General features: G+C 43.5%; 1 protein-coding gene across 1 annotated transcript in view; it reads left to right on the forward strand.

Annotated features, from left to right (window-relative positions):
- Window positions 1-2,199: 2,199 nt before the first annotated feature.
- DIAPH3 (diaphanous related formin 3) overlaps window positions 2,200-20,619 on the forward strand; it is a 2,291,797-nt gene continuing 2,273,377 nt past the window's right edge. The window contains exon 1 of the mRNA XM_086934906.1: window positions 2,200-2,474. Within this exon, the coding sequence (XP_086791032.1) occupies window positions 2,340-2,474 (135 nt within the window). The 5' untranslated portion in view covers window positions 2,200-2,339. The remainder of the gene's footprint in view (window positions 2,475-20,619) is intronic.

Genomic DNA, 20,619 nt, shown 5'->3' on the forward strand with positions numbered 1-20,619 from the left:
TTATGAAGGGGACGACTTTAAAATCTTTCCAGCAGCTGCAGGTTGAACTCCAGCTGCATAAGTCAAAGTTTTATAAATACCTTCAATTGCGCCATGCCCTGATGCCTACCATCCTCACTCTGGACAGCTTGCCAGAGTTCCATCCCCTCAAAGGCCATCTCCTCATGGGGGACCTGGGGGCGCATAAAATCAGACAAGTCTACCAGACCTTAACAACACTGCTTAAAACAAGACTGGCGTGGCAGGACGACATACCAGACCTAACGGACGATGACTGGGCTGAGTCCATAGCTAGCCGCCGGGGTGCAGCGAGGTCCTCCCAAAATATTGACTTATCCAATTCAAATATGTGCACCAGGTATACTATATTAGACTTTGTCTCTGGAAGATGGGGGTCGTTCAGTCTCCCCAATGTCTGCGCTGTGAGAGGGACGAAGGAACCTTTTTACACACAGTGTGGAGCTGCACTGCTATACAGCCCTTCTGGTGTAAAATCTCTGCATGTTTGGGCAGGGTATTAGCTTGGGATCTCCCACACGACCCAAAACTGTTCATATTACATAGCACGACGGGATAGGGGGAACCAGTAAAACAGCACCTGCTCTTCCTGGGCCTCACAATTGCCAAACGAGACATCGCTCAGTTATGGAAAAGGTTCTCCCCCCGACATTGGGGAAATGGAGAATAGAACTAGACATATGTATGGGCGCTAGGCTGGTAGTTTGCCAGGCGCGAGGCTGCCCCCAGAAACACAGAAAAATATGGTCCAGATCGGGAAAGTATCGGGGTATCGACATTCCTCCCGTTCCAACAGACCTCCAAATGGGCGTAGTTGCTAACACCTCTATGACCATCCCAGGCCGCGCACATAATACCTTTACTGCATGTTTGAGTACTCATCTACAGTGTACAGTTTTTGTTGTTTTATATGTCTTTTGCAGTTAACAATGTAATGTAATGTAAACAGGGATTTATAAAGCACACAGCTGCTCCACAGAGTGTCCCGGCGCTACAAGACCGCAAGACAAGTGTCAGCACTCCTGTCAGGATAGAGGGCGGCCGACTGTGCTATTGCAGAAAAAGCTGGGTTGTCAACTGTTTCCTAAAAGTCAAAAGATCTTGCACCTGCCTATGGGAAAATGGAAGTCCATTCCACAGCCGGGAGGCCGGGACTTGAAAGGAGCGACCACCCAGATGAGAGCGGGAAAACTTTGGGGTGGTCAACAGAAGCTGTGAAGAAGATCTCATGACCCTCTGGGGGACGTACCATCAGCAGTATCGAGTATAACGTGTGTCACAAACACAAAAGTCACGTAGAATTCATTTGCAAAGTGCATGTTCATTTTGTGCATCAGGCATCATCCTATTTAGGTTTTAGGTATGTGTAGAAAGTGGGCAACTTTGTGCTGCACCCCGTCTGTTGGCCTGTAGCAGGGGCTAGTAGGTGAGAGAGAACTTACGTAAAGTTTTCCATATTCTTTTATAATAGGATAAATTTCCCTCTATTTACGTTAATAATCATTTAAAAACCAATGTAAACAACTTTTATATTCTAAGCAATTTCTTCACGTGTTTCTTGTTTTAGGTTAATATTTCAAAATATATTAGATTTTACTTTTCGTTATCGTTTTACTACCATGGATCTAAAAATACAGGCAAGTATGGTAAAGTACCAGCTAGTGGCAATTCTATCAGTCACGCATCCATGTCTATATTTGGGAACACGTAAAGAGAAAGATCTAGAATAAAACATAGCAGAGTTTAAATAAAAAAAAGTTAACCAAGACAAAAATGAAACATGATTTGTTTTGACTTCAATTCGACTAGTTTCTCAGATTGACCTTAAAGACCACTGCATGTAAATAACGCCTGCCTGACTCTAACATGTCCGATGTCAGTGGTGGCCACGCCCACATACCTTATCGGTGTGTTAAGCTATGATTCACCTCCTTTGGCTGAAGGCAGCCTCTGTGGGGCGGTGGCCTTTGGGGAAGACGCGACTCATCGCAGTCTCTGTGCTTTCGCGGGAGAAGCAAGGGGCGGACCACGCTCTGCCATTGGTTGGAAGTGCGGAAGAGGCGTTCCCAGAGCGGCGGGAACTTTTGGATTTGGGGAGCTGGCTAGGAGACCCTTTGGGTGCCAGCTGACAGTTGGGAGAACTTGAGGGTTTTCTTATCTTTGTGGCGTAAGGAGCCGCAGGTGAAGGCGCGCGATCAGAGTGCGCAGGACAGTCTCGGCTGCTGTCAACGGATTTAAGAGGATCCCACGAGCTAATTCCTGGCTAGCGATAAGCTGCTTTGGCGTAGTCTGGCCTCCGCCTCAGGTGCCTGTGCCTTGCAATGGACGTCCGCAGGCCCTCTGGCTCCAGGGAGTCGTCTCCCCCTCCAGGACGCAGCAGGGAACCCAAACATTCCAGGAAGCGCGGCCTGCAAACCCCTGGCAGCGAGGAGCAGGACAGGAAGGGCTCCAAATTTGTAAGTACTCCTCCGAACTGCAACTACTACCTTTCCAGGGAGCACATGACAGTGAAACTCGGAGTGCACATTGACAGCGAGCATAGCATGGCCCAGGGGTACTAGTACCAGCTGAAGTGTTCCATGTCGTGTCGGTCTTTTCTTTACCGTTCAGACAGTCTTTGGCATTTAGCCAACAATAGTACGCAAGATAAGATTTGGTTAAAAAGCTATAGGTATGGTTTGTGTGACACTCATCATATAATGACCCTTGGCAACAGGGGCGTATGATACACTAACATTCTGGTGTGTGTGTGTGTGTGGTGGGGGAGCAAAGACAACCTTGTGGACTTTCCAGTGACTCTATACAAATCACCCATTGTATGAGAGAGACCGTAGGACGGTTAAATAAATACAATTGAAGTTATGAAGTGAAATATTGAGAAAGGTAGGCATGTAGTCCTAGTTTGCAAGTATGCTTTGTTGTTGTTTACATTCACATAGTAATTGGACCAAATGTGAAAAAAACATGTTTATAATCTTGCATCTTCATACACCAGCTAAACAAAGGTCGCTGACTTTGGCTGGTGGAGTAGTGCTTGCAAATGCATTATGATTTGAAAAGTACCTGCTGCTGCATTCCTGGTCTCCAGCAATTTTCAGGCAACAATAAAAATGTTTAATGTTCTTCATTGAGAGAGATCGGAGATTTGTCTAGTGGAAGTTATGACTCATGTAAGAGAGCCACAGTGGGTTAATGTGCCTGCTGCAAAGAACTTGTATCATGCAGATCATAAAGTACATATAATGTAAACAGGTCAGTAGGTTACTGCTTTTGTGTGAGATATTCTTTTGTCCCTTTATAAGTTACAATCCTAACATAGAACAGTGAGCTATTACCATCATCAAAGAGCCGCATGAAATCCTAATATTGGAACATTGATTCATTTGGATAGAAATCACTTCTGATTATTAAAGAGAACCCCCAACCATAGTGTTTACGTTTTTAAATTCTGAGTTTGTGCTTCTCTAGACCAAGCACTTTTCAACTATACAGTGTATAAGTATGGATGACATTGACTCCTACACCTTGTAATCCTCGGTCTTATGTCAAATTTGCTGTACACTGATTTACGCACCAATGATTGATTGTTTCGGTGTAGTGTGTATGATGTAAAGTGCTCTGGACACCCTACACTAGTTTGAGTGGCACTATATAACTAATTAAATACATCTGAGAAAGACTTGAAGGACACTTTTAAAGGGTGGTAGTGAGGGAATCTGTGGTGGGAGCTGTGTTGAATACCAAGGCTGTTTACTCGAGTTCAGCTCCTGGCTCTTTCATCCACCAACATATTTTCCATTCACATTCTCACTCTTACAGGTTCTTTCTCATCTTTGCTTTCTCCCTTTTCACTGTTTTCCATATTTCCCTTACTCCTTCTACCACCGACCCTTGATGCCTTTATCTCTTTTGTTCTGTTTTACAGTTTGATTTATTTTATTTATTTTGAAAGTTTTATAGAGCGCGAACAAGACCCTTGCGGATATCAGAGCGCTTTACAACAAAGTGAGGTTACTTATGCCAAAGTAGATAGTTATCCAATACATACAATATATCAATCAGGTATACAAAACAGCTTGTGCAAGGCGCGCAAAGTCGATGCTAGCGAGTAAGGTCCTGTTGAGTCAAGACCAAGGAAACTATAATGACTAGATTAAGTTGGGCCCCACCTGCAGCCACCAGCTTAAATTAAGCATTCTTAACTTGCAGCCCTCAAAAGAAATGTCATATTGGCTAGTCTGACCCTTTCTGCATATTATCTCTTGCCTAAAGAGCATATACACAATTTCTCTCCTTTCTGCAAGACACAAGGACCCCAGCCTTCTCCCATGGCATGGCACAGAAACATTACATATGACCAAAAATAAGGGCCACATGGTCAACTTCATCTCGGAGTCACTTCCCCCTTTCTACCCAAAACAGTATCCCAAATTAACTATTCAGCACAATTGACTCTGGTATTAATCTGAGCCCATTGTAATATATCTTCTCCTATTTTTGTTACTATTGCTGAGGTACTTACATTACTATTTCCATCAGAGTGAATGCTTCTTCAGAGCATCACCAGCTACCAGTCTCTTGTCTGTAATTTTCGGAGGGTTCCACAGCTAGGTTTTGTTTTAGGTTTTTATTACATTAGCACAGTTAATTAAAACCATTGCCATAGAGTGTCATCATAGCGCAGTTACCACGTTAAAATCAAAAACTAAGAAAACTATCCAGTTTAAGTTCATATACATACGACTAACAAGTCAATCTTGTAGTCACCATTATAATCACTAAGCAGGTTTCCAGAGCCAAGAATAAAATAAATTAGTACAGGAATACTAGGACAGGGGGCAAAAAAAAGTTGGTGATAATTTTTTTTGGGGGGTAGGAACTGGTAAGGGCAGGGGCCAGAGAGGGTAAAAAGAGATTGTCCAGGAGTCTCACATATTTTCCATTTCTTACTAGCACTTGAGTGTCTAAGGAAGTAAAACAAAGGGCCAATGTCTCCCAACATGTTCTGATGCCCCATTTTAAATATAAGTGTTTTAAAAGAAGTCTTCTGGGACCGTCTAGGGCGGGACAACAGCACAGATGATGCTACCATGATTCAGACCTTTATTTGCTCAGTCAGCAGGCCCCCTCCTCACTTGTTGGAGCCCATCGGTTGAAGGCAGTGGAGCGCTGACCTAAGAGACGCATGAACATTATTTTCTTCCGGGCCATTGCGTTCAGATTTTCCAGGAGGTAAGATTGAGGTACCCCAGGGAGGTATGAGTTATTCAAGAGAAGCAGGATAGTTGATGTTTTTAGAACCTGGATATCCTTCAGGTAGGAAATTTTTCTGACCTGATATTGATAACCCTTTTCCAGACTGTGTATGGAATAGTGACTGCGGTTAGTAATGAGTTGTCCATGTTTAGTGTTCTTATGGCCTTTTATGATTTGACGATTCCACGGATTCCCAGAGCTGGCAAGAGTTTCTTTTAACTGGGCTTTTAGGATATTGTCTGCGGCTTTTAGTGTCCTTATAAAGTATTTCAGGGTATCCGCCTCACAAAAAAATAGATTGTCTTTGAAGGCCCAGCTCCAGTCGTAGTCTTGCCCTGTGGATGAAATTTGGAAGATGGAAGATTTTTTATAAATGGAAACTTGGGCGTGGTCAAGACTGGCTGAGCATGCGCCAGGAACGGCCTGATGCCCAAAGTTTAAGGCAGGGAGAAGAGTGGCCTTAATCACCTTCAGAATGAGTTCTGTAGAAAGACTACTCAGGGACTGGTTGAGTAGGGTCAGAGAGTATGTTATTGCTCCAGCTCTCTTTTTCAAGGCGGCTAGGTTAACTGATGGTCTGGAAGACTCACTAAACCAGACCTCCAGGTAATTGTATTTTGATGTTGTTTTGATTTTTGCGGGCCCAATGTTCCACCTTAAACTTTTCTTGTTCTTGCATCAGTTGAATAGCAAAACCTTTGTCTTTTCCAGATTGATTTTTAGAGCGTTAGCAGTATTATATTTGTGGAGCATGCTTAAGGCTCGTTGGAGGCCAAATTTTGCCTGGTCCATTATAACAATATAGTCGACATATTGCAAAATGTGCAGGTTTGTTTTTGCGAGGCCCAGTTTTGGCGGAAGGAGAATGCTTTTCTCCAGGAATATTCCCAGGTCGGCGGTGTAAACGTTGAACAAGAGGGGGGCGAGAACGGAACTTTGCTTTAGGCTGTCTAAGGTTGGAATATTTGCAGAGACTGTCGTTGGGCCAGTTCTGACTCGTACCCATGTATTCTTATGCAAGAAGATAAGAGCTCCAAGTAGACTCTGAGGGATCCCCCACTTGTCTAATTTCTTCCATAAGGTGTTGCACAACACTTTATCAAAGGCAGCGCTGCAGTCTATATAAAGCAGCAATGAAGGGGGAGATGATTTTTTTTTGCGCTGCTTGTTGACTCAGGATGGCTAGAGTGGTAATGTTGTCTATTGGTAGAATGTTGTTTTCCGCTACCCATTTTTCTAGCGACCTGAGAAGACACTGGGCATATACCTTGGCCTCGAGATCTAATAGGGCAATGAGTCGATAATTTGCTGGGAGAGAGGGATCTTCTTTCTTAAAAAATTGGTCATAAAATCGAGCCTTTCCGTGAGTCTGGTAGCCGATAGATAGTAAACGTGTTATTGTATAAGGGGACTAAAAGCTTAGCCCAATCTTCCAGTGCACATTTGAATACCGCAGATGGAAGGCCATTGGGCCAGGGAGTGCCATTTTTTTCATGGCTATCAAATGCTTGGAGACCTCAGCCGGAGGAGTCAGCTCATGGGTTTCTATCTATGTAGTATCGACACAATCTCTAATTTCTCCCTCCATAGGGTCCAGGGTGTCACAGCGGTATTGTTGAATCACATTATTGTGTTTTATCTAGGAACCCAAATCAATATTGCTATTTTATGCCCTTGTACGGCTATAATCAATAATATCCCTATAATGGCATAAGGAATCAGATCCATATTTAAGTAAATAGCCCTTGCAGTCCAAAGTATTGCAGAAGCTACTTCCTTGGATTCCTAGAAAGCACAACGAGTTCTTTCGACACACCAAACCTCCAGCAACCTGGGAAATCCCCATTTGCTTTTGTTTTGATTTGTCATTAAACTCCTGCGAACACTAAAGGAATAGTCAGTTCTTAGGGACCTCTTTATTGACGTCTTATGTCCAAACCTTACGTCAAACTCGGCACCTTTCAGTTATAAATATACCAACGTTGCCTTAAGCAAACACACGGTGGTGGTTTTGGAGCCGAGCAGCCATCTACTTGCTCGAGAGCCCAGCTGATGCGAGAGCCCACGGACGCTGCCCCTCCTCTTTGACGCACTGAGAGAGACGCTGTCTTTTCTCCTGCCGAGAAATCCAGCTCCAGTGTTCTCAGCCGCCTTCGTGGGCTTCTGGGATATCGAGTCCTGAAAGAGAGATACTAGACCTCCTGCATTCTATTACCCAGGTACGGAACTGACTAAACCCTTAAAGAGAATTCTTGAGTCAGATTCTTGGCAAAATCAACTTAACTTAAACTGCTACTTACTTACTCCTTCCCACGTATTAAGCTTAGGTCAGGTACACCGGGGTAGGCGTATTTAGAAGCACCAGTTGAGTACGTTAGTCAATGTATATATTTTATCCATTTTAAAGTATCTTATGGCTAAGAAACCATATCAATGCTTTTACAGTATTATTTTATAATACTCTTTTTACTGTACGCACTTTACTTTACATTAAGTATTGCAATAATGGCAATTCATTTCTCTTGCATAAGAAAGAAGACTGCTCAATAAATTACACCTTTTATTGAAAACGCCCATCTCTCTTTTCTCTGCACTCTGGTGAAACTAAGTACGCACAATGACTGAGTGAAATAGCTGTCTATTGTTTTCACACGACTCTAGAGATACACTCTTATTCTGGGGGAGCAAAGTTGTCTTGTTATATGGTTGTCGGAAGCTAATCCCTTCTTGTCTATCCAGGGAGGTTAAACTTCTCCTCGTTTATTCGAGAAAGTTTCTAGTGACTTCTGAGCTAGCTGGCAAACGTTAAGTCTAATATAGTCAGTAGAGACCTAGTCGACCTCAGTCCTAAGTCTATACTGCTGAATATATTATTCCAATGCACAGAGTATTTGGGAATATAGGAACTACACTACAACATGCTGGGACCAATCTTCTTCACCGACCGCGTTCCCCTTGCTCTTATTGGAGGAACGAAGTTTGTTTATATGGTTCCAAAACTGGGTCAGGTTTTTTCCCTTTAGCAGGGCAAATATTTTTAGCCAGTCATTCTGTTCTTCTTTTTTTTTTTTTGGCTTCCCACAATGATTTTTTGTAGGCTTTGTGCAGTAAGGCCATATTGTTAGCAGTGTGATCTCTGTCTTTCAATTTCTGCAGGCGCACAGCCCTCCTTAGGGCTCTTCTTTGGATGGCTAACACCGGGACACAAATCTGCTTCGGGCGAGGCCTGGGGGGTCTATAGTGAGCTTCTTGCCTGTTAAGAGGTCTCGTAATTTGACAATGGCGTTGTCCCACCAGTGATGGAAGTCTGTGGGAGCATTGTGCGTGAAGTTTGGAGTTGTTCCCATGAGCCAGGTGCCCACCTTATCAGAACCTGAGGCGTCCCATTTGATTCGGCTGACTAGAGTGTGGAGTTCGACCTGCATTTAATGCCCCACTTCAGTTATTTCGGCAGCGGCAGGCACTTGCAGGTCCATTGGTACAGTCAAAGGGTTATGGTCGCTCTCGATACAAGTGGGGATTTCCAGCATTATTAATTTATTTGCCAGAGATGGTGATTACATTTTTTTTGTCAATGGTCGAAAGATTCTTAAATGTTGGCGACAGATGGGCACCAGGATCCTGTTCCAATGCGATTTGCTTCGCAGAACGTAAATTGTAATTGGATAAGAAAGTGGTCATGACTTCTTCTCTTTAGCTTTGGTGACTGAATGGGCGTTGGAAGCCAGGTCTCTGATGTTAAAATCCCCTAATAACAGTACTTCTGCAGAGGCAAATTCCAATAAAAGTTCTTCCAGATGTTTGACCAATAGGATTGTTGCCATTGATTTTGATGTTTTAGCTATGTTGTGGTAACAGTTATTTAAGATCAAGAGAAAGGCCCTGTTTGAAGTTGAAAGACCGGTAATTAGTACAGTTTGCCCTGCTGTTAAGTTCGATAGATGGGAGTAGCTGCGATCTTGCACCTGTGGTTAATGAAAGTGGAGAGGCCCCCAGAAGGTCTTCCATAGGAGTTGGGCTGGGAGGCTGATTGAAAGAGTTCATAATAGCAATGGAAAGCCGATGGAGATAGAGACCAAGGGCCAGATGTAGGAACCCTAATACTGGTCGGTAACGGCCGAAATGACCGAATTTCGGTCGTTACCGACCGGTATTAGGCATTTAGGATGTAGGTGGCTACATTTCAGATTCGGTAATTTACCATATTGGTATTTAAGAATTCGGTAAATTACCGAATTCTTAAATACCGATTCGGTAAATTACCGAATCTGAAATGTAGGAAGCACTCGAGTAAGTGCTTTTCACCTGTAAGGATTAGTTATTTACCACCAACTACAAGTTGGTGGTAAATTACGAAAACACTAAAAAAAGCAATTTTTGGGATTTAATAACAGTGCCATGTGGCAGACATACATGCCCTTAGGGCATGTATTTGTGCGCCACATGTGCACCCATGCACAATTCAGGGGTGCAACAAGGTGTCAAAGTGACACCTTGCCACCCTTGAATGTTTTCCCCCTTTTACCGAATCGGTAAATACAGATTTGGTAATTCCCATTGGGAATTACAGAATCGGTATTTACCGATTTTTAGTAAATACCGAATCCTACCGATTCGGTAATACTTTCAGAGTAATTACTTACATAGCATTTACCGATTCTAAAATACCGAATCGGTAAAATACGGTATTTTAGATTCGGTAAATGTAGTTTACCTACATCTAGCCCATAGTCTCTTGAAAACAAATGTCACTTTTATTCAGATATTCCACTGCTGATTTGGATGAAAGGGTTGACTTTAACCCAGCCGCATTTCAAGAAGAAATGGTCTGTTTGGAGTCTGACCATTTGGCTTCCCCGTTAGGAGGAGTTCTGCTGGGAGCATACGGTTGGAGGCTCTTGATGGAAGTACCCATAGCGGCTGTGAGTATAGTGGGATACAGGGAGACTGGGTTTACAGCTCACCAGACATTGATAGTTATTACATGAGATGTTTGAGGTTATCCGCATTCGAAGCGTCTGGAAGCCAAACATGGGTTGCACCCCGATAACATGGGTTTCACTTCTAAATAATGCTTGCCAACTGCACTGTGTACTGCTTCTGCTGTTTCTCATTCATGCCTCCCCCCCCCCCATGTACCCTCCCCCGGTATGCAAGCATATAGAATCTCCATTGGCAGGACTTATTGCTTGATGCCTGTGCCATCATTTTCACATTGACAGTATTTAAGTGCACACGTAGTTGAAAGGCAACGAAGTGCGGTACATGGTCAAAGGCAGAGATCCAACCAGAAAGTGAATCTGGGTGGGAGATCCTGGGTTTACTGTGTTGTGATGTAGTGTTCTACATATGATGCATACAGGGATGTAATTACAGACCCTGAGTGTCTGGTTAGGGAAGGCCAGTTTCCTCATTGTTTTATTGGTTCTTGCACACCTTTGTACCCCTGAATGAAGGTGTCTTATAATATCCCTGACTGGCCCGGTGATCATTTTGCAGTGTTTCTTTTAGATGTGACCTGCATGACTGGGCCCAATACTGCAGTGAGGTCTCACCAGTGATGTGTACAAACTTTCAACTGTCTGCTGAGTTTTCACCCCGTTATGCAATCCAGAAGCGGCAATGGCGGCTAATTCCGGAGCCCGGGGCTCACAGTTCGAGCCCTGGCGGCAGCTCAACGCAGCACCATGTGACTCTGGGCACTAGCTTGCTTAATCCTCCTAACAGCCTCCAGCGCCTTGATCACCCTAGAGGTGATTAGTTTGCGCTTTACAAATACTGGTTGTTGTTATTATTATTCTATGTGCCCCACATTGTTGACTAGTGAATTCCACAGATTGCATTCTTTGAGAGCCATCATCACTCTATCATCCTGGACCCAGCTTCATGACTAGAGCTGTCACAATCCTAGGTGGAAATTGGCCTCGTCAAATGTAGGCCCTAAGTGCGCAGGGTCCTAAGCGCGCAGGGTATGTCCAGATGTGGGTCCTCGGCTCACTGTTGAGGGGTGATTGCCTGAAACAAGTCCTAGGATGCTTGTTTCCGGTCCAAGGAGGACCTGGCTTAGCAGTTCACACTGGACTGTTCCATTGAGGCACAGGGTCAAGACAGATTTGCCTATGGCTGGGTCTAAACTGGGGTGGTATGGTGAGCAAAAGAACAATGGATTTAACCCAGATCTCTTGACTGGGGAGAATGTTTGATTCGCTGTGCATGATTTTTGACCCGCAGTACTTTGCATTCCTGGATTTCAAAGTCCATGCCTATAGTAGAAAACGTAAAACTACAAGTACCAGAATGCAAAGGGCTGCTGCCTAAAGAGCCACAACTGTCTGATGGCCTCATCTATGATTCTTGTCCCATTGGAGCTTTAAAATGAATAGTCACTCTGCTGAAAATCTAATTTGTACAGTCTTCAAAAGCATAGTTTTTCCTTGAAAGCCCACTTGAGTGTCCTAATTCAAGAAGACCCACATCTGTCGCAGGCAAACACAAAGACAGCACAGAGGGCATGTGGTGCTAAAGCACTTGGCACACTGTTTATCAAGAAGATGCCCTTGCGTGCCTGGGATTTCGAAAGGTGAACAGGCCACCAATTGGTGCAGTCGTCATAAGGGCTACTCATATTTCAAATGTTGCTGCAATACAGTGAGTAATTCTCTAGCACTTTTTGTGACTCACAAACATAAGTACAACAGGCTGAAGTGGGAAAATTAAGTTTTAAATTGGGAACATTGTCGGGCCAATAATGGTACAGACTTGATAATGGGGCCACTTGTTTTACACTTGGCGTTCATGCTAAAAGGGCCCTCATATTTCTATCCGGGTTCAGAGTGGTACTGCCTGAATAAGCGTGGCTTACCTTTTATGGTATTATGTACTCCTCTGGTAACATTAGGGAGACCGCAGTCAAGTCATGGGCTTTCTCTTTCCCTGACATTGCTCTCAGGTGTATTAGTCCACTTGGTTAAGCTGATGTAATGCAAGACTACATATCCCAGAATGCATTATTGTGCTTAAAGAAAGTCTGGGATTGCAAAATATTGTTTTTCCTGATAGTGTCATCTGGTACCTTTACTAGGCTTCATTAGTAAAGTGGGAAGGCACAGGGAAAGTGCCCTATTCAGTCTCTGATTCCAAATTTCAAGCCCCATCTCCCACCGGAGCCAACTGTGATCTGCAACAACTGCGCTTAACCCCACAGTTCGTTTCAGATAATCTTTCAATTTGTGAGGCCTTGACACTTAAAACACAATGAGCAGGAAGCAGTGGTCGAAGTGGGGGGGAAAAAAGTAGAACTGTGGGCGGAGAATCGGAGGGCAAGAATAACCTGAGATTCTGGGTCTGTGGGCAGATTCAGGGGTGTGGCCAGACAGAGCAAAACTTCCCCATTTTTAGTATTTGTTTGGCATTTCACTGACAAGTTGCAACGTATTACGTTATTTAATTCAAACAATAGATACATATGTTTATTTAGGTTTATTATGAGTTATTGACATTAAAGTACATTCACGAAGTGGTATATGTTTACAATCATAGAATATACCAAATACACTTAAAAGTGGACTAACAAGCCATTTGTCTCCGAGCCATGTAGTTTCAGTCATCAGCACTTCTCCTCCCGTTTTCCACAAGAGCAGTTCAAACATGAATGGCAAAATATCCTAGTTTGCAATTGTTTTCCACTTAATTATGGCTTATATTTGCCACATAATACATCTGCTGCATAATCTATTTCAACAGAAAAGGTTTGTATCTCAAACAGATATAAAATTACTAAATAAAAATGTGACTTACGTTGCTACGAAATGGAGGGCCTTTTGCAAATGTTGACTAGGCACCTTTCTCACTGCTGCATTTGTATATAACACCGGTATTAATGAGGCAAAGTCTTTGCAGAGGCTGCTAGTATGTATAAAAATGGCAACATAATAAAGTATCATACAATGTACTGCATTACGCTGCAGCCTTTTCTTTGCTACATAATTAACTCCAGTGGCCCGAAAGCAGGAAGCGCATGTTAAAAGTGGTAGTGCATGAAGCAGAGAGACCATGAAGTTTGCTAACTTAGTTTGGTGTGCATGCAAATCTTGCATTGCTGATCCCTGGTGAGTTGCACTACTACTGCTAAAATAGGCCAATGGAGGCACGAATGGGTGATATGGACTGGCCTCACGGGTCTTGTGAACAGTGACAGCCACTGTCGCTCTAGGGTGTGCTGCTTTGTATGCCTGCCCACAGGACTGGAGTTGACCTTCTGTATGGATTGTGGTGGACAGGCCTTCACAGTTTACCCACACTTGCCACCGCTAGGGTCCATCTGCTGCTTCTAAAACACCAGGGCTTCTAAGGTCTAGCATGGAAATGTGCTCACTCAAGAGAGTAGTCTGGTGGACTGGTCATGAATGCTGATCATTTAATGATACATTACGCATTAGAGTAAAATTAACATACTTCCGAGTCAAAACATGTAGTTTGCCCAACAGTAATACGGTCTCCATTTTTCTCCATGCTCTCTGGGAAATTAGCTACAAAGGAAGCAGTAAGACCTTTTCCTACAATCCCACCTAAAATTAGGTGGTGTTTTCTTCCCACTTTCACCCTGGACACAGTTTTTGTCCGATCTTTGATATGAGCAAATATTTGGCTATGTCCATGATGAGAATGGGCTGTGGAAAAATTTGTGAATACTCTTAAATGCATTATTTTGTGGGTGTACACAAACTTCCTAGGGCATCCCGACCCTGAAACACCCGCTTCTCAGAAAATATTCATTAACAAGAAAAGGTAGGTGTATGTGAATCTTTTTACAAGTGCACATCTACAATTTGAGCCTAACAAACTGAAAAGCTGTGCTATTTGTGAACCGAAGTTGAAATAAGCATTGGCAAACTAGAGATCCTAAACAGCCAGTGGCTAGGGGTATCCACCGTGTACCAAAGAGGACCAAACCCATGCTAGATTTTCAGAATTATCATAAAATAAACAAAAATTAATTTAATGTTCTGGGAACTAATTTGAATAGTCAGTGGAAATGTTGAAAGTCTGGCCATGGATTCTGGCCTCCCCTCACTAACCTATGCTGCACATCATTGCCCCCTAATCCAAAACTTCCTTAGAATCCTTCTCCTTCTTCAACATACATTTGTATTTCATGTACATTTGTAGAATGTCCTTCCTTAGAATAGAAAAGGAGCGGCTTCTCCAACCTTTTTGGAAATCCGTGGATATCTTTGCAGGCAGTATCTCTGCTACAGTCAGGATCAAGTTAGATGCATGTTATGCAAACCTTTCATGTTGGGAACTGCTTGTCAATAGGAAGTGTTTGGGTCTTTCTATAGTGGGTGTCTTTGTCTTCGCAGGGGTAGATCGTTGGGGTGTGGTCCTGCATGGGATTGTAAGTCTATACTTTAAGTGACGTATGAGCCTATACATCTGTAGTGTAGCTATGTTTCTGTGCAGTGCTTGTCTGTCCAGAAGTGTGTGTCCCAGCAGTTGGGTTGTGTGTATGTGCAGTGAGAATGTCAGTGAGGCAAGATGAAAGAGGACGAACCAATGAGACTGGAAACAGGCCAGACGTCTCGTTACAGACAACACCTCCCCAACTGCACAGAATTTCTCATCAAGTTCTTTTTTTACTGCAACACTGCATAGGTTCCTGCTAACCAAGTTCAGGTTTAACCTGATACACTACCATCTTGGTTCATATAAGGGATGCCAGAAGCCAGATGAAGCCCCACCCTGCAGATGCGATGACTTTTCGGTGCAGGATACACTGCATTTCGTCATGTTTTGTAGTTTTTTTCAGGAGCAGAGGAAAAAATACCTACTCCCTGTCCTGAAAGAAGCGGGCTTCACTCAGGTTCGTCCAGCCCTGCTTTATTTACAGCTTTTGTCAAATCCCCGCACTACCTTTTGCATTGCGAATTTTCTAGTTGCCGCAGCTAGGGCAAAAGCTGTCGGTCATAACTCGCCTTAGTAATTTTTAAGGGGTTTTTATCAGAATCACTTTTGCCTTTATGAACGAACCTGTATAGTCTTAACATTTGTATAGTATTTAACTTTTTATCTGTAGTTCTAATGACTTTTATGAAAATGCTGGGCTATGTATGTATGGGCATATGTATCCTATGTTATGTTTTACTGTTTATTGTTTTATGTTTTCTTTGTATGACTTGTAATAAGTCGAATAAAGATATCCTGACTGACTACTGCAACACTGAGCTATTCCACCTTAATTTTGACTTCAGAATATCGTGCTACCAGATTACTATATACCAAATATTGAGGGTCAAAATTTTAAGATAATTGGTAAGTAAAGATTTACTATTCTTAACTCCATACACTATATTTTGGTCCTCAATATTTTGGAAGCATGATGTTTCTGCAGTAGATATTTCCACATACAACCAACATGGATGGATGTGCAAATATGGTTCAGCTTGCGTTTTGGACCAGTATATCCAAACTGCCATACCTTAAGTCCGTGCAGCTTTTCACAATTTTAAAGAATGTTTTAGAGCAGTCGCAACTTGGATGGGTAAAAATTGATTAAAACTAAATTCTGACAAAACAGAATTTTGTTTTTTACCAAAATGGCCCCCACCACCTTCTATGTGGTGGCATGCCAGGCCTATCCTAATCATACCAGGGATGCTAGAAATTGGGGCATTATCTTTTACTCTACCCTCTCTTTTACATTTCAAATTAAACAGATTTCGTCTGTCTGTCTTTTGAAGATGAAAATGATAAAGAAGTTTCTTGATCTGGTTCCTGAAGAGACTAGGAAAACAGCTCATTCTTTAATTACGTCCCATCTGGACTACTTTAAAAGTCTCTACCTTGGTCTTCCTGCATATTTGATACAGACTTTAGCTAATTCAAAATGCAGTGGCACAACTAATCAGGAGCGTTCCGAGGCGCCTTCATATTTCTTCACATTTGAGACATCGGCACTTGCTTCCTATAAAATAGCATATCAACTTCAAAGCTCTAACGTGGTCTTTCAGAGCTTATCATGGGGAGGCCCCATGTTATCTGCTGAATAGACTGTCTCTGTATAATCCAAAGAGGGCACTTAGATCCAACAATAGTCATCTTCTACGGATTCCAAAATTTCTGAAGTCTCGTCGTGGTGGCAAACCCTTTACTGTGCGCTCTGCAAAATTATGGACAGTCTTCCTTTTCTGTTACGGTTAATTGACACGGTCAGCCTTCATAAGACAACTTAAAACCTTGCTTTTTGAATCAGTTTAGTTTCTTGTTACTTTGACCTGCGTTTACTGTCTGCTAGAGGGATGGGAAGCTACCTTCAAAGCAGCTGTGCCCTTTAACAAGTGTCATTTGATTGATTTATTGAAGATAAATTGTCGTGCTTCAGTACTTAAGGAGAATTTAGCTTTTCTCAGCAATAAAGTCAATTTTTCACTGTTCAGCTTTATTAAAACAGAATTTCATCAATGGCTTTGTCATCCCACAATATTGATTTGTGAATAGGTGGGATATGTAGATTTATTTTGCATTTTGTCCCATGGACAAGTAGATTTGAAAATTTCCACACCCCTGCCTGATGTATTTCGATCCTGCACTGGACTCTGAGATGTCGGTGGATGCTAGTCCCATTGGCTTGGGAGCTGTACTATCTCAGCGGCAGAGCAGTGGAGAGTGGGCCCCAGTGGCGAATGCAAGTCGTGCGTTGACTGCGACTGAACAATGGTATTCTCATATTGAGAAGGAGGCGATTACCATTGATTGGGGGGTGTCATCATTTTCATTTGTATTTATGTGGTCAACCGTTTGTTGTCCACACGGATGGGCACTTCCTCCAAGCCTCCCCCACGGATTGAGAAGTGGATCCTGCAGTTGCAGGATTATTGTTTTACACTGGTGTTTCGTCCTGGGATTCTGAACCCTGCTGACTATCTTTCCCGGCATTTTCGTCCTACTACTACTGGTGAGGAGTCGGATGCTGAGGATATTGAGGAATATGTGCGTCTGGTGGTGGTGCGGTCCAGGCCTCTTCCTATTTCCTTGGAAGAGATTCTGGAGTCTACGAATCGGGATGGGTGTTTCCAGCTTTGTATTTCTGCAGTGGGTACTGGGAAATGGAATATGCTGGTGGATTCTGCCAAATGTCGTACTGAGGAGGCGAGGTCGACCTTGGCATCCCTTTATAATGTACAGGATAAACTGGTTCTGTCCCCTGAGGGGTATTTGATGAGGGGTTCCCAACTGGTGATTCCCGTTTGTCTCCAACAAAGGGTGGTGGATCTGGCCCATTTGGCTCAACAAGGGGTTGTGAAAACTAAGTCCAGGTTGAGGTGCAAGGTATGGTTTCCTAGCCTGGATGCCTTGGTGGAGGATACTGTGTTGTGTTGTGCACTCTTGTCCGGCTGCCGGGGCTGGTGATTCTCCAGCTCCTATACTCAAGGAAGACATTCCTTCCTTTCCCTGGCAGCGAGCAAGTGCTGATTTTGGGAGTCTGCTGAATGGACGCCATATGTTGGTGGTTATTGACGATTTTTCTAAATATCCTGTGGTTGAGTTGCTGGACACTACCACAGCTTGTCGCACTATTCCTCTGTTCGAGAAGATCATGGCAACTCATGGTTTGTTCACTGAGCTCCGTACTGACAATGGTCCTCCATTTTCGAGTCAAGATTTTTCATCCTACCTATAGTCCAGGGGTGTTTGTCACAGGAGAGTTACCCCCTTATGGCCTCAGGCCAACGTGGAGGCAGAGCGTTTTATGCGTACCCTTAATAAAGCCATTTGTATTGCTGTGGCTGACTGCCAGGGTTTAGACTGTGCTTTGTATGCTTTCTTGAGGGAATACAGGATGACTCCTCATTCCACTACCAAAGTCAGTCCAATGGTTTTGTGTATGAATAGGCCTATGGGTGATTTTATCCCTCAGATGGAGGCCGTGTCTGTCAAAAATGCCTTGGTGGCAGATGAGCTACGGAAGTTGAAGAATGAGAAGGTTTCTGTCAGGCGGGAGGGGGGGCACAAACCAGTTCTTTTACAGTGGGGGACGTTGTGATGGTGTGGAATCTGCATCCGGAAGGGAAGTTTAATCTGCCGTTTGAACCTGAACCATGGACTGTTCAGTCTGTGCATGGGACAAAGATCACTGCAGCGATACAGCATTTCTCGGAATGTGTCTTTCTTTAAAACTTACTGGGCTCCCGTGGTGCTTGGATGGAGGACAGGATGGTACCGGGCCAGCGTGGTCTGGTTTCTGATGAAGAGTCCACAGATGGTGTGGATCTGGATGGTGGGCACACATCTCCTGCTCAGGTGCTGGATGGAGGTGGCCTTCCTGGTGGGGGTCCAATGGTGCCCGGACGGTGTGGTGTCCCTTCCTCTGTAATACCTCATCTTGTGGCACCGGAGTGTGATTCACTGCCTCGGCCTGATGAGTCTCAGGGGCCTGAGTCTGATGGTTCCCAGCGAAGAGGTGTCAAGAGATATCCGCTTCAGCCATGCCCTGCTAGGTCTTCGAGACTTAAGTACTATGTAACCTATTAAGGTGGACTCCGGATTCAGTTGTCTTGTTTCTGTTTTGGGGTTTGTGTTCTGGTGGGGGGGGGGTTTGTTTTGTTTGTTTATTTTATGTTTTCTTTGTGGGTTGTGGAGGGGTGTGATGTGCTCGCTGCCTGGTGAGACTAGGACGTTGAACAAACTACTTCCGGTGTCCTGACATTCCTTTGCAGAACACAACAAACATGACCTGAAAGAAATGCGAATAGAACCATTTCTTATATTTAAATTAAGTGTTTTTCCCACGTAGAAATGTGTATCTGAGCTCGGAAATGCCTAAAAGTTTTTTCAAACAGACATGTGGAACTTGGTAATTACTCACTAAAAGCAGTTTAAAAATGTAAGCAAATTGTGTGGATTTTTTTTCATACATTAGGCTTGCTGTTAATGGTTGTTACCTACTGATGTCCCTAGTTCAGTTTCAAAGCAAGAAAGTGCTTCACATTTGCTGTTTGTCAAGTGATAGATTAGAGACTAAAACATAACCCCCCCCCCCGGGCCATTCTCAAGAAAGAAAGGGGTTGCTGCCAGGGGAATGGAGTTTTACAAACATCGTAAGGTCAGTCACTCGCATGCAGTGTTTTTTTTTTTTAACAAACTTCATTCATTTCCACAGTTAAAGTACAGGTTTAAAAGAAGAACATGATATCGTTTTCATCATAGTGTAAGCATATACATATGTGATATGATGGCAGTGTTCAAGAAAAAGAAATCACATTACGTATCTGCATAATACAAACATGGCCTTACTTGTACTAGTATTCAGCTGAGCAGTCGTCTGTTGAACGGATCCTTCCCTCATGCCACGTTTTGTCGCAATAATCCTATTACCTGAGTAAATAAATGAACAGTAACATCTGTTTTAATAACTCCCCACCCACCACCCCTGTTGACGGGCCCTTACATTCCCACATCATTTCCAGTCCAATTAACAGTTGCCCAGTATCCAGAGTAAGCACATCCATTAGGTACGAACCAGAATTAAAAAGGGTAAGTACACCTGTGCAAACATCAATCAGAAGGCAGATAGTCACTGAGTTATAGCATCTATAAGTTCAAAGTATCAAATGCTTTAAAAGTTTCCAACAGTTGGTCCCGGGCCTTTGCAATAGGTTCCTTCCTTGATATATGATATGATATGATATAAAGGGTTTTGTAGCACACTCTGTTACTAAAATAGTATCCTGGCGCGGAAGGTGAGGTCAGATTCCGAGGAAAAAATAAAAATTTAGCAGAATTAGAGGGTGATGTTGAACAGATGGGTTTTCAGCCCTTTCTTGAAGGCTGTAATGTTAGGAGCAACTCTAAGATGGAAAGGGAGAGCATTCCAGGCCCTAGAGGCCCTGACCGAGATGGACTGGCCACCTAATCGGGAGAGACTAAATCTGGGGACCGTCATTTGGCACAGATTGGCCGAACGGAGACATCTGTTAGGGATGTACAGGGCAAACCTTTTTCTCAGATAGACAGGACCGGTCAGATGGACCTCGCGGAAGGCCAGAACAAGAGTTTTAAACATGATCCGGTGGGCAACCGGAAGCCAGTGGAGGGTCTTGAGACAGGAGCGGACACTAGAACTGATGGGGAGATTGAACAGAAGCCTGGCGGACGCATTTTGGATGACCTGGAGACGTTGGATCAGGAAGGCTGGGAGACCACAAAACAGACCGTTGGCATAGTCGAGCCTAGAAAGAATTAGGGCGCGCAGCACCGTCTCCTTGGCCTCTCTCGGAAGGAAAAAACCTGCGGAGGGTCTTGAGAGTGGCAAGGCAAACCCCCGTAAGTTTTTTAATATGGTCTTCG

Source organism: Lissotriton vulgaris, chromosome 8 (assembly GCF_964263255.1).
Source record: "Lissotriton vulgaris chromosome 8, aLisVul1.2, whole genome shotgun sequence".
Lineage (NCBI taxonomy): Eukaryota > Metazoa > Chordata > Amphibia > Caudata > Salamandridae > Lissotriton > Lissotriton vulgaris.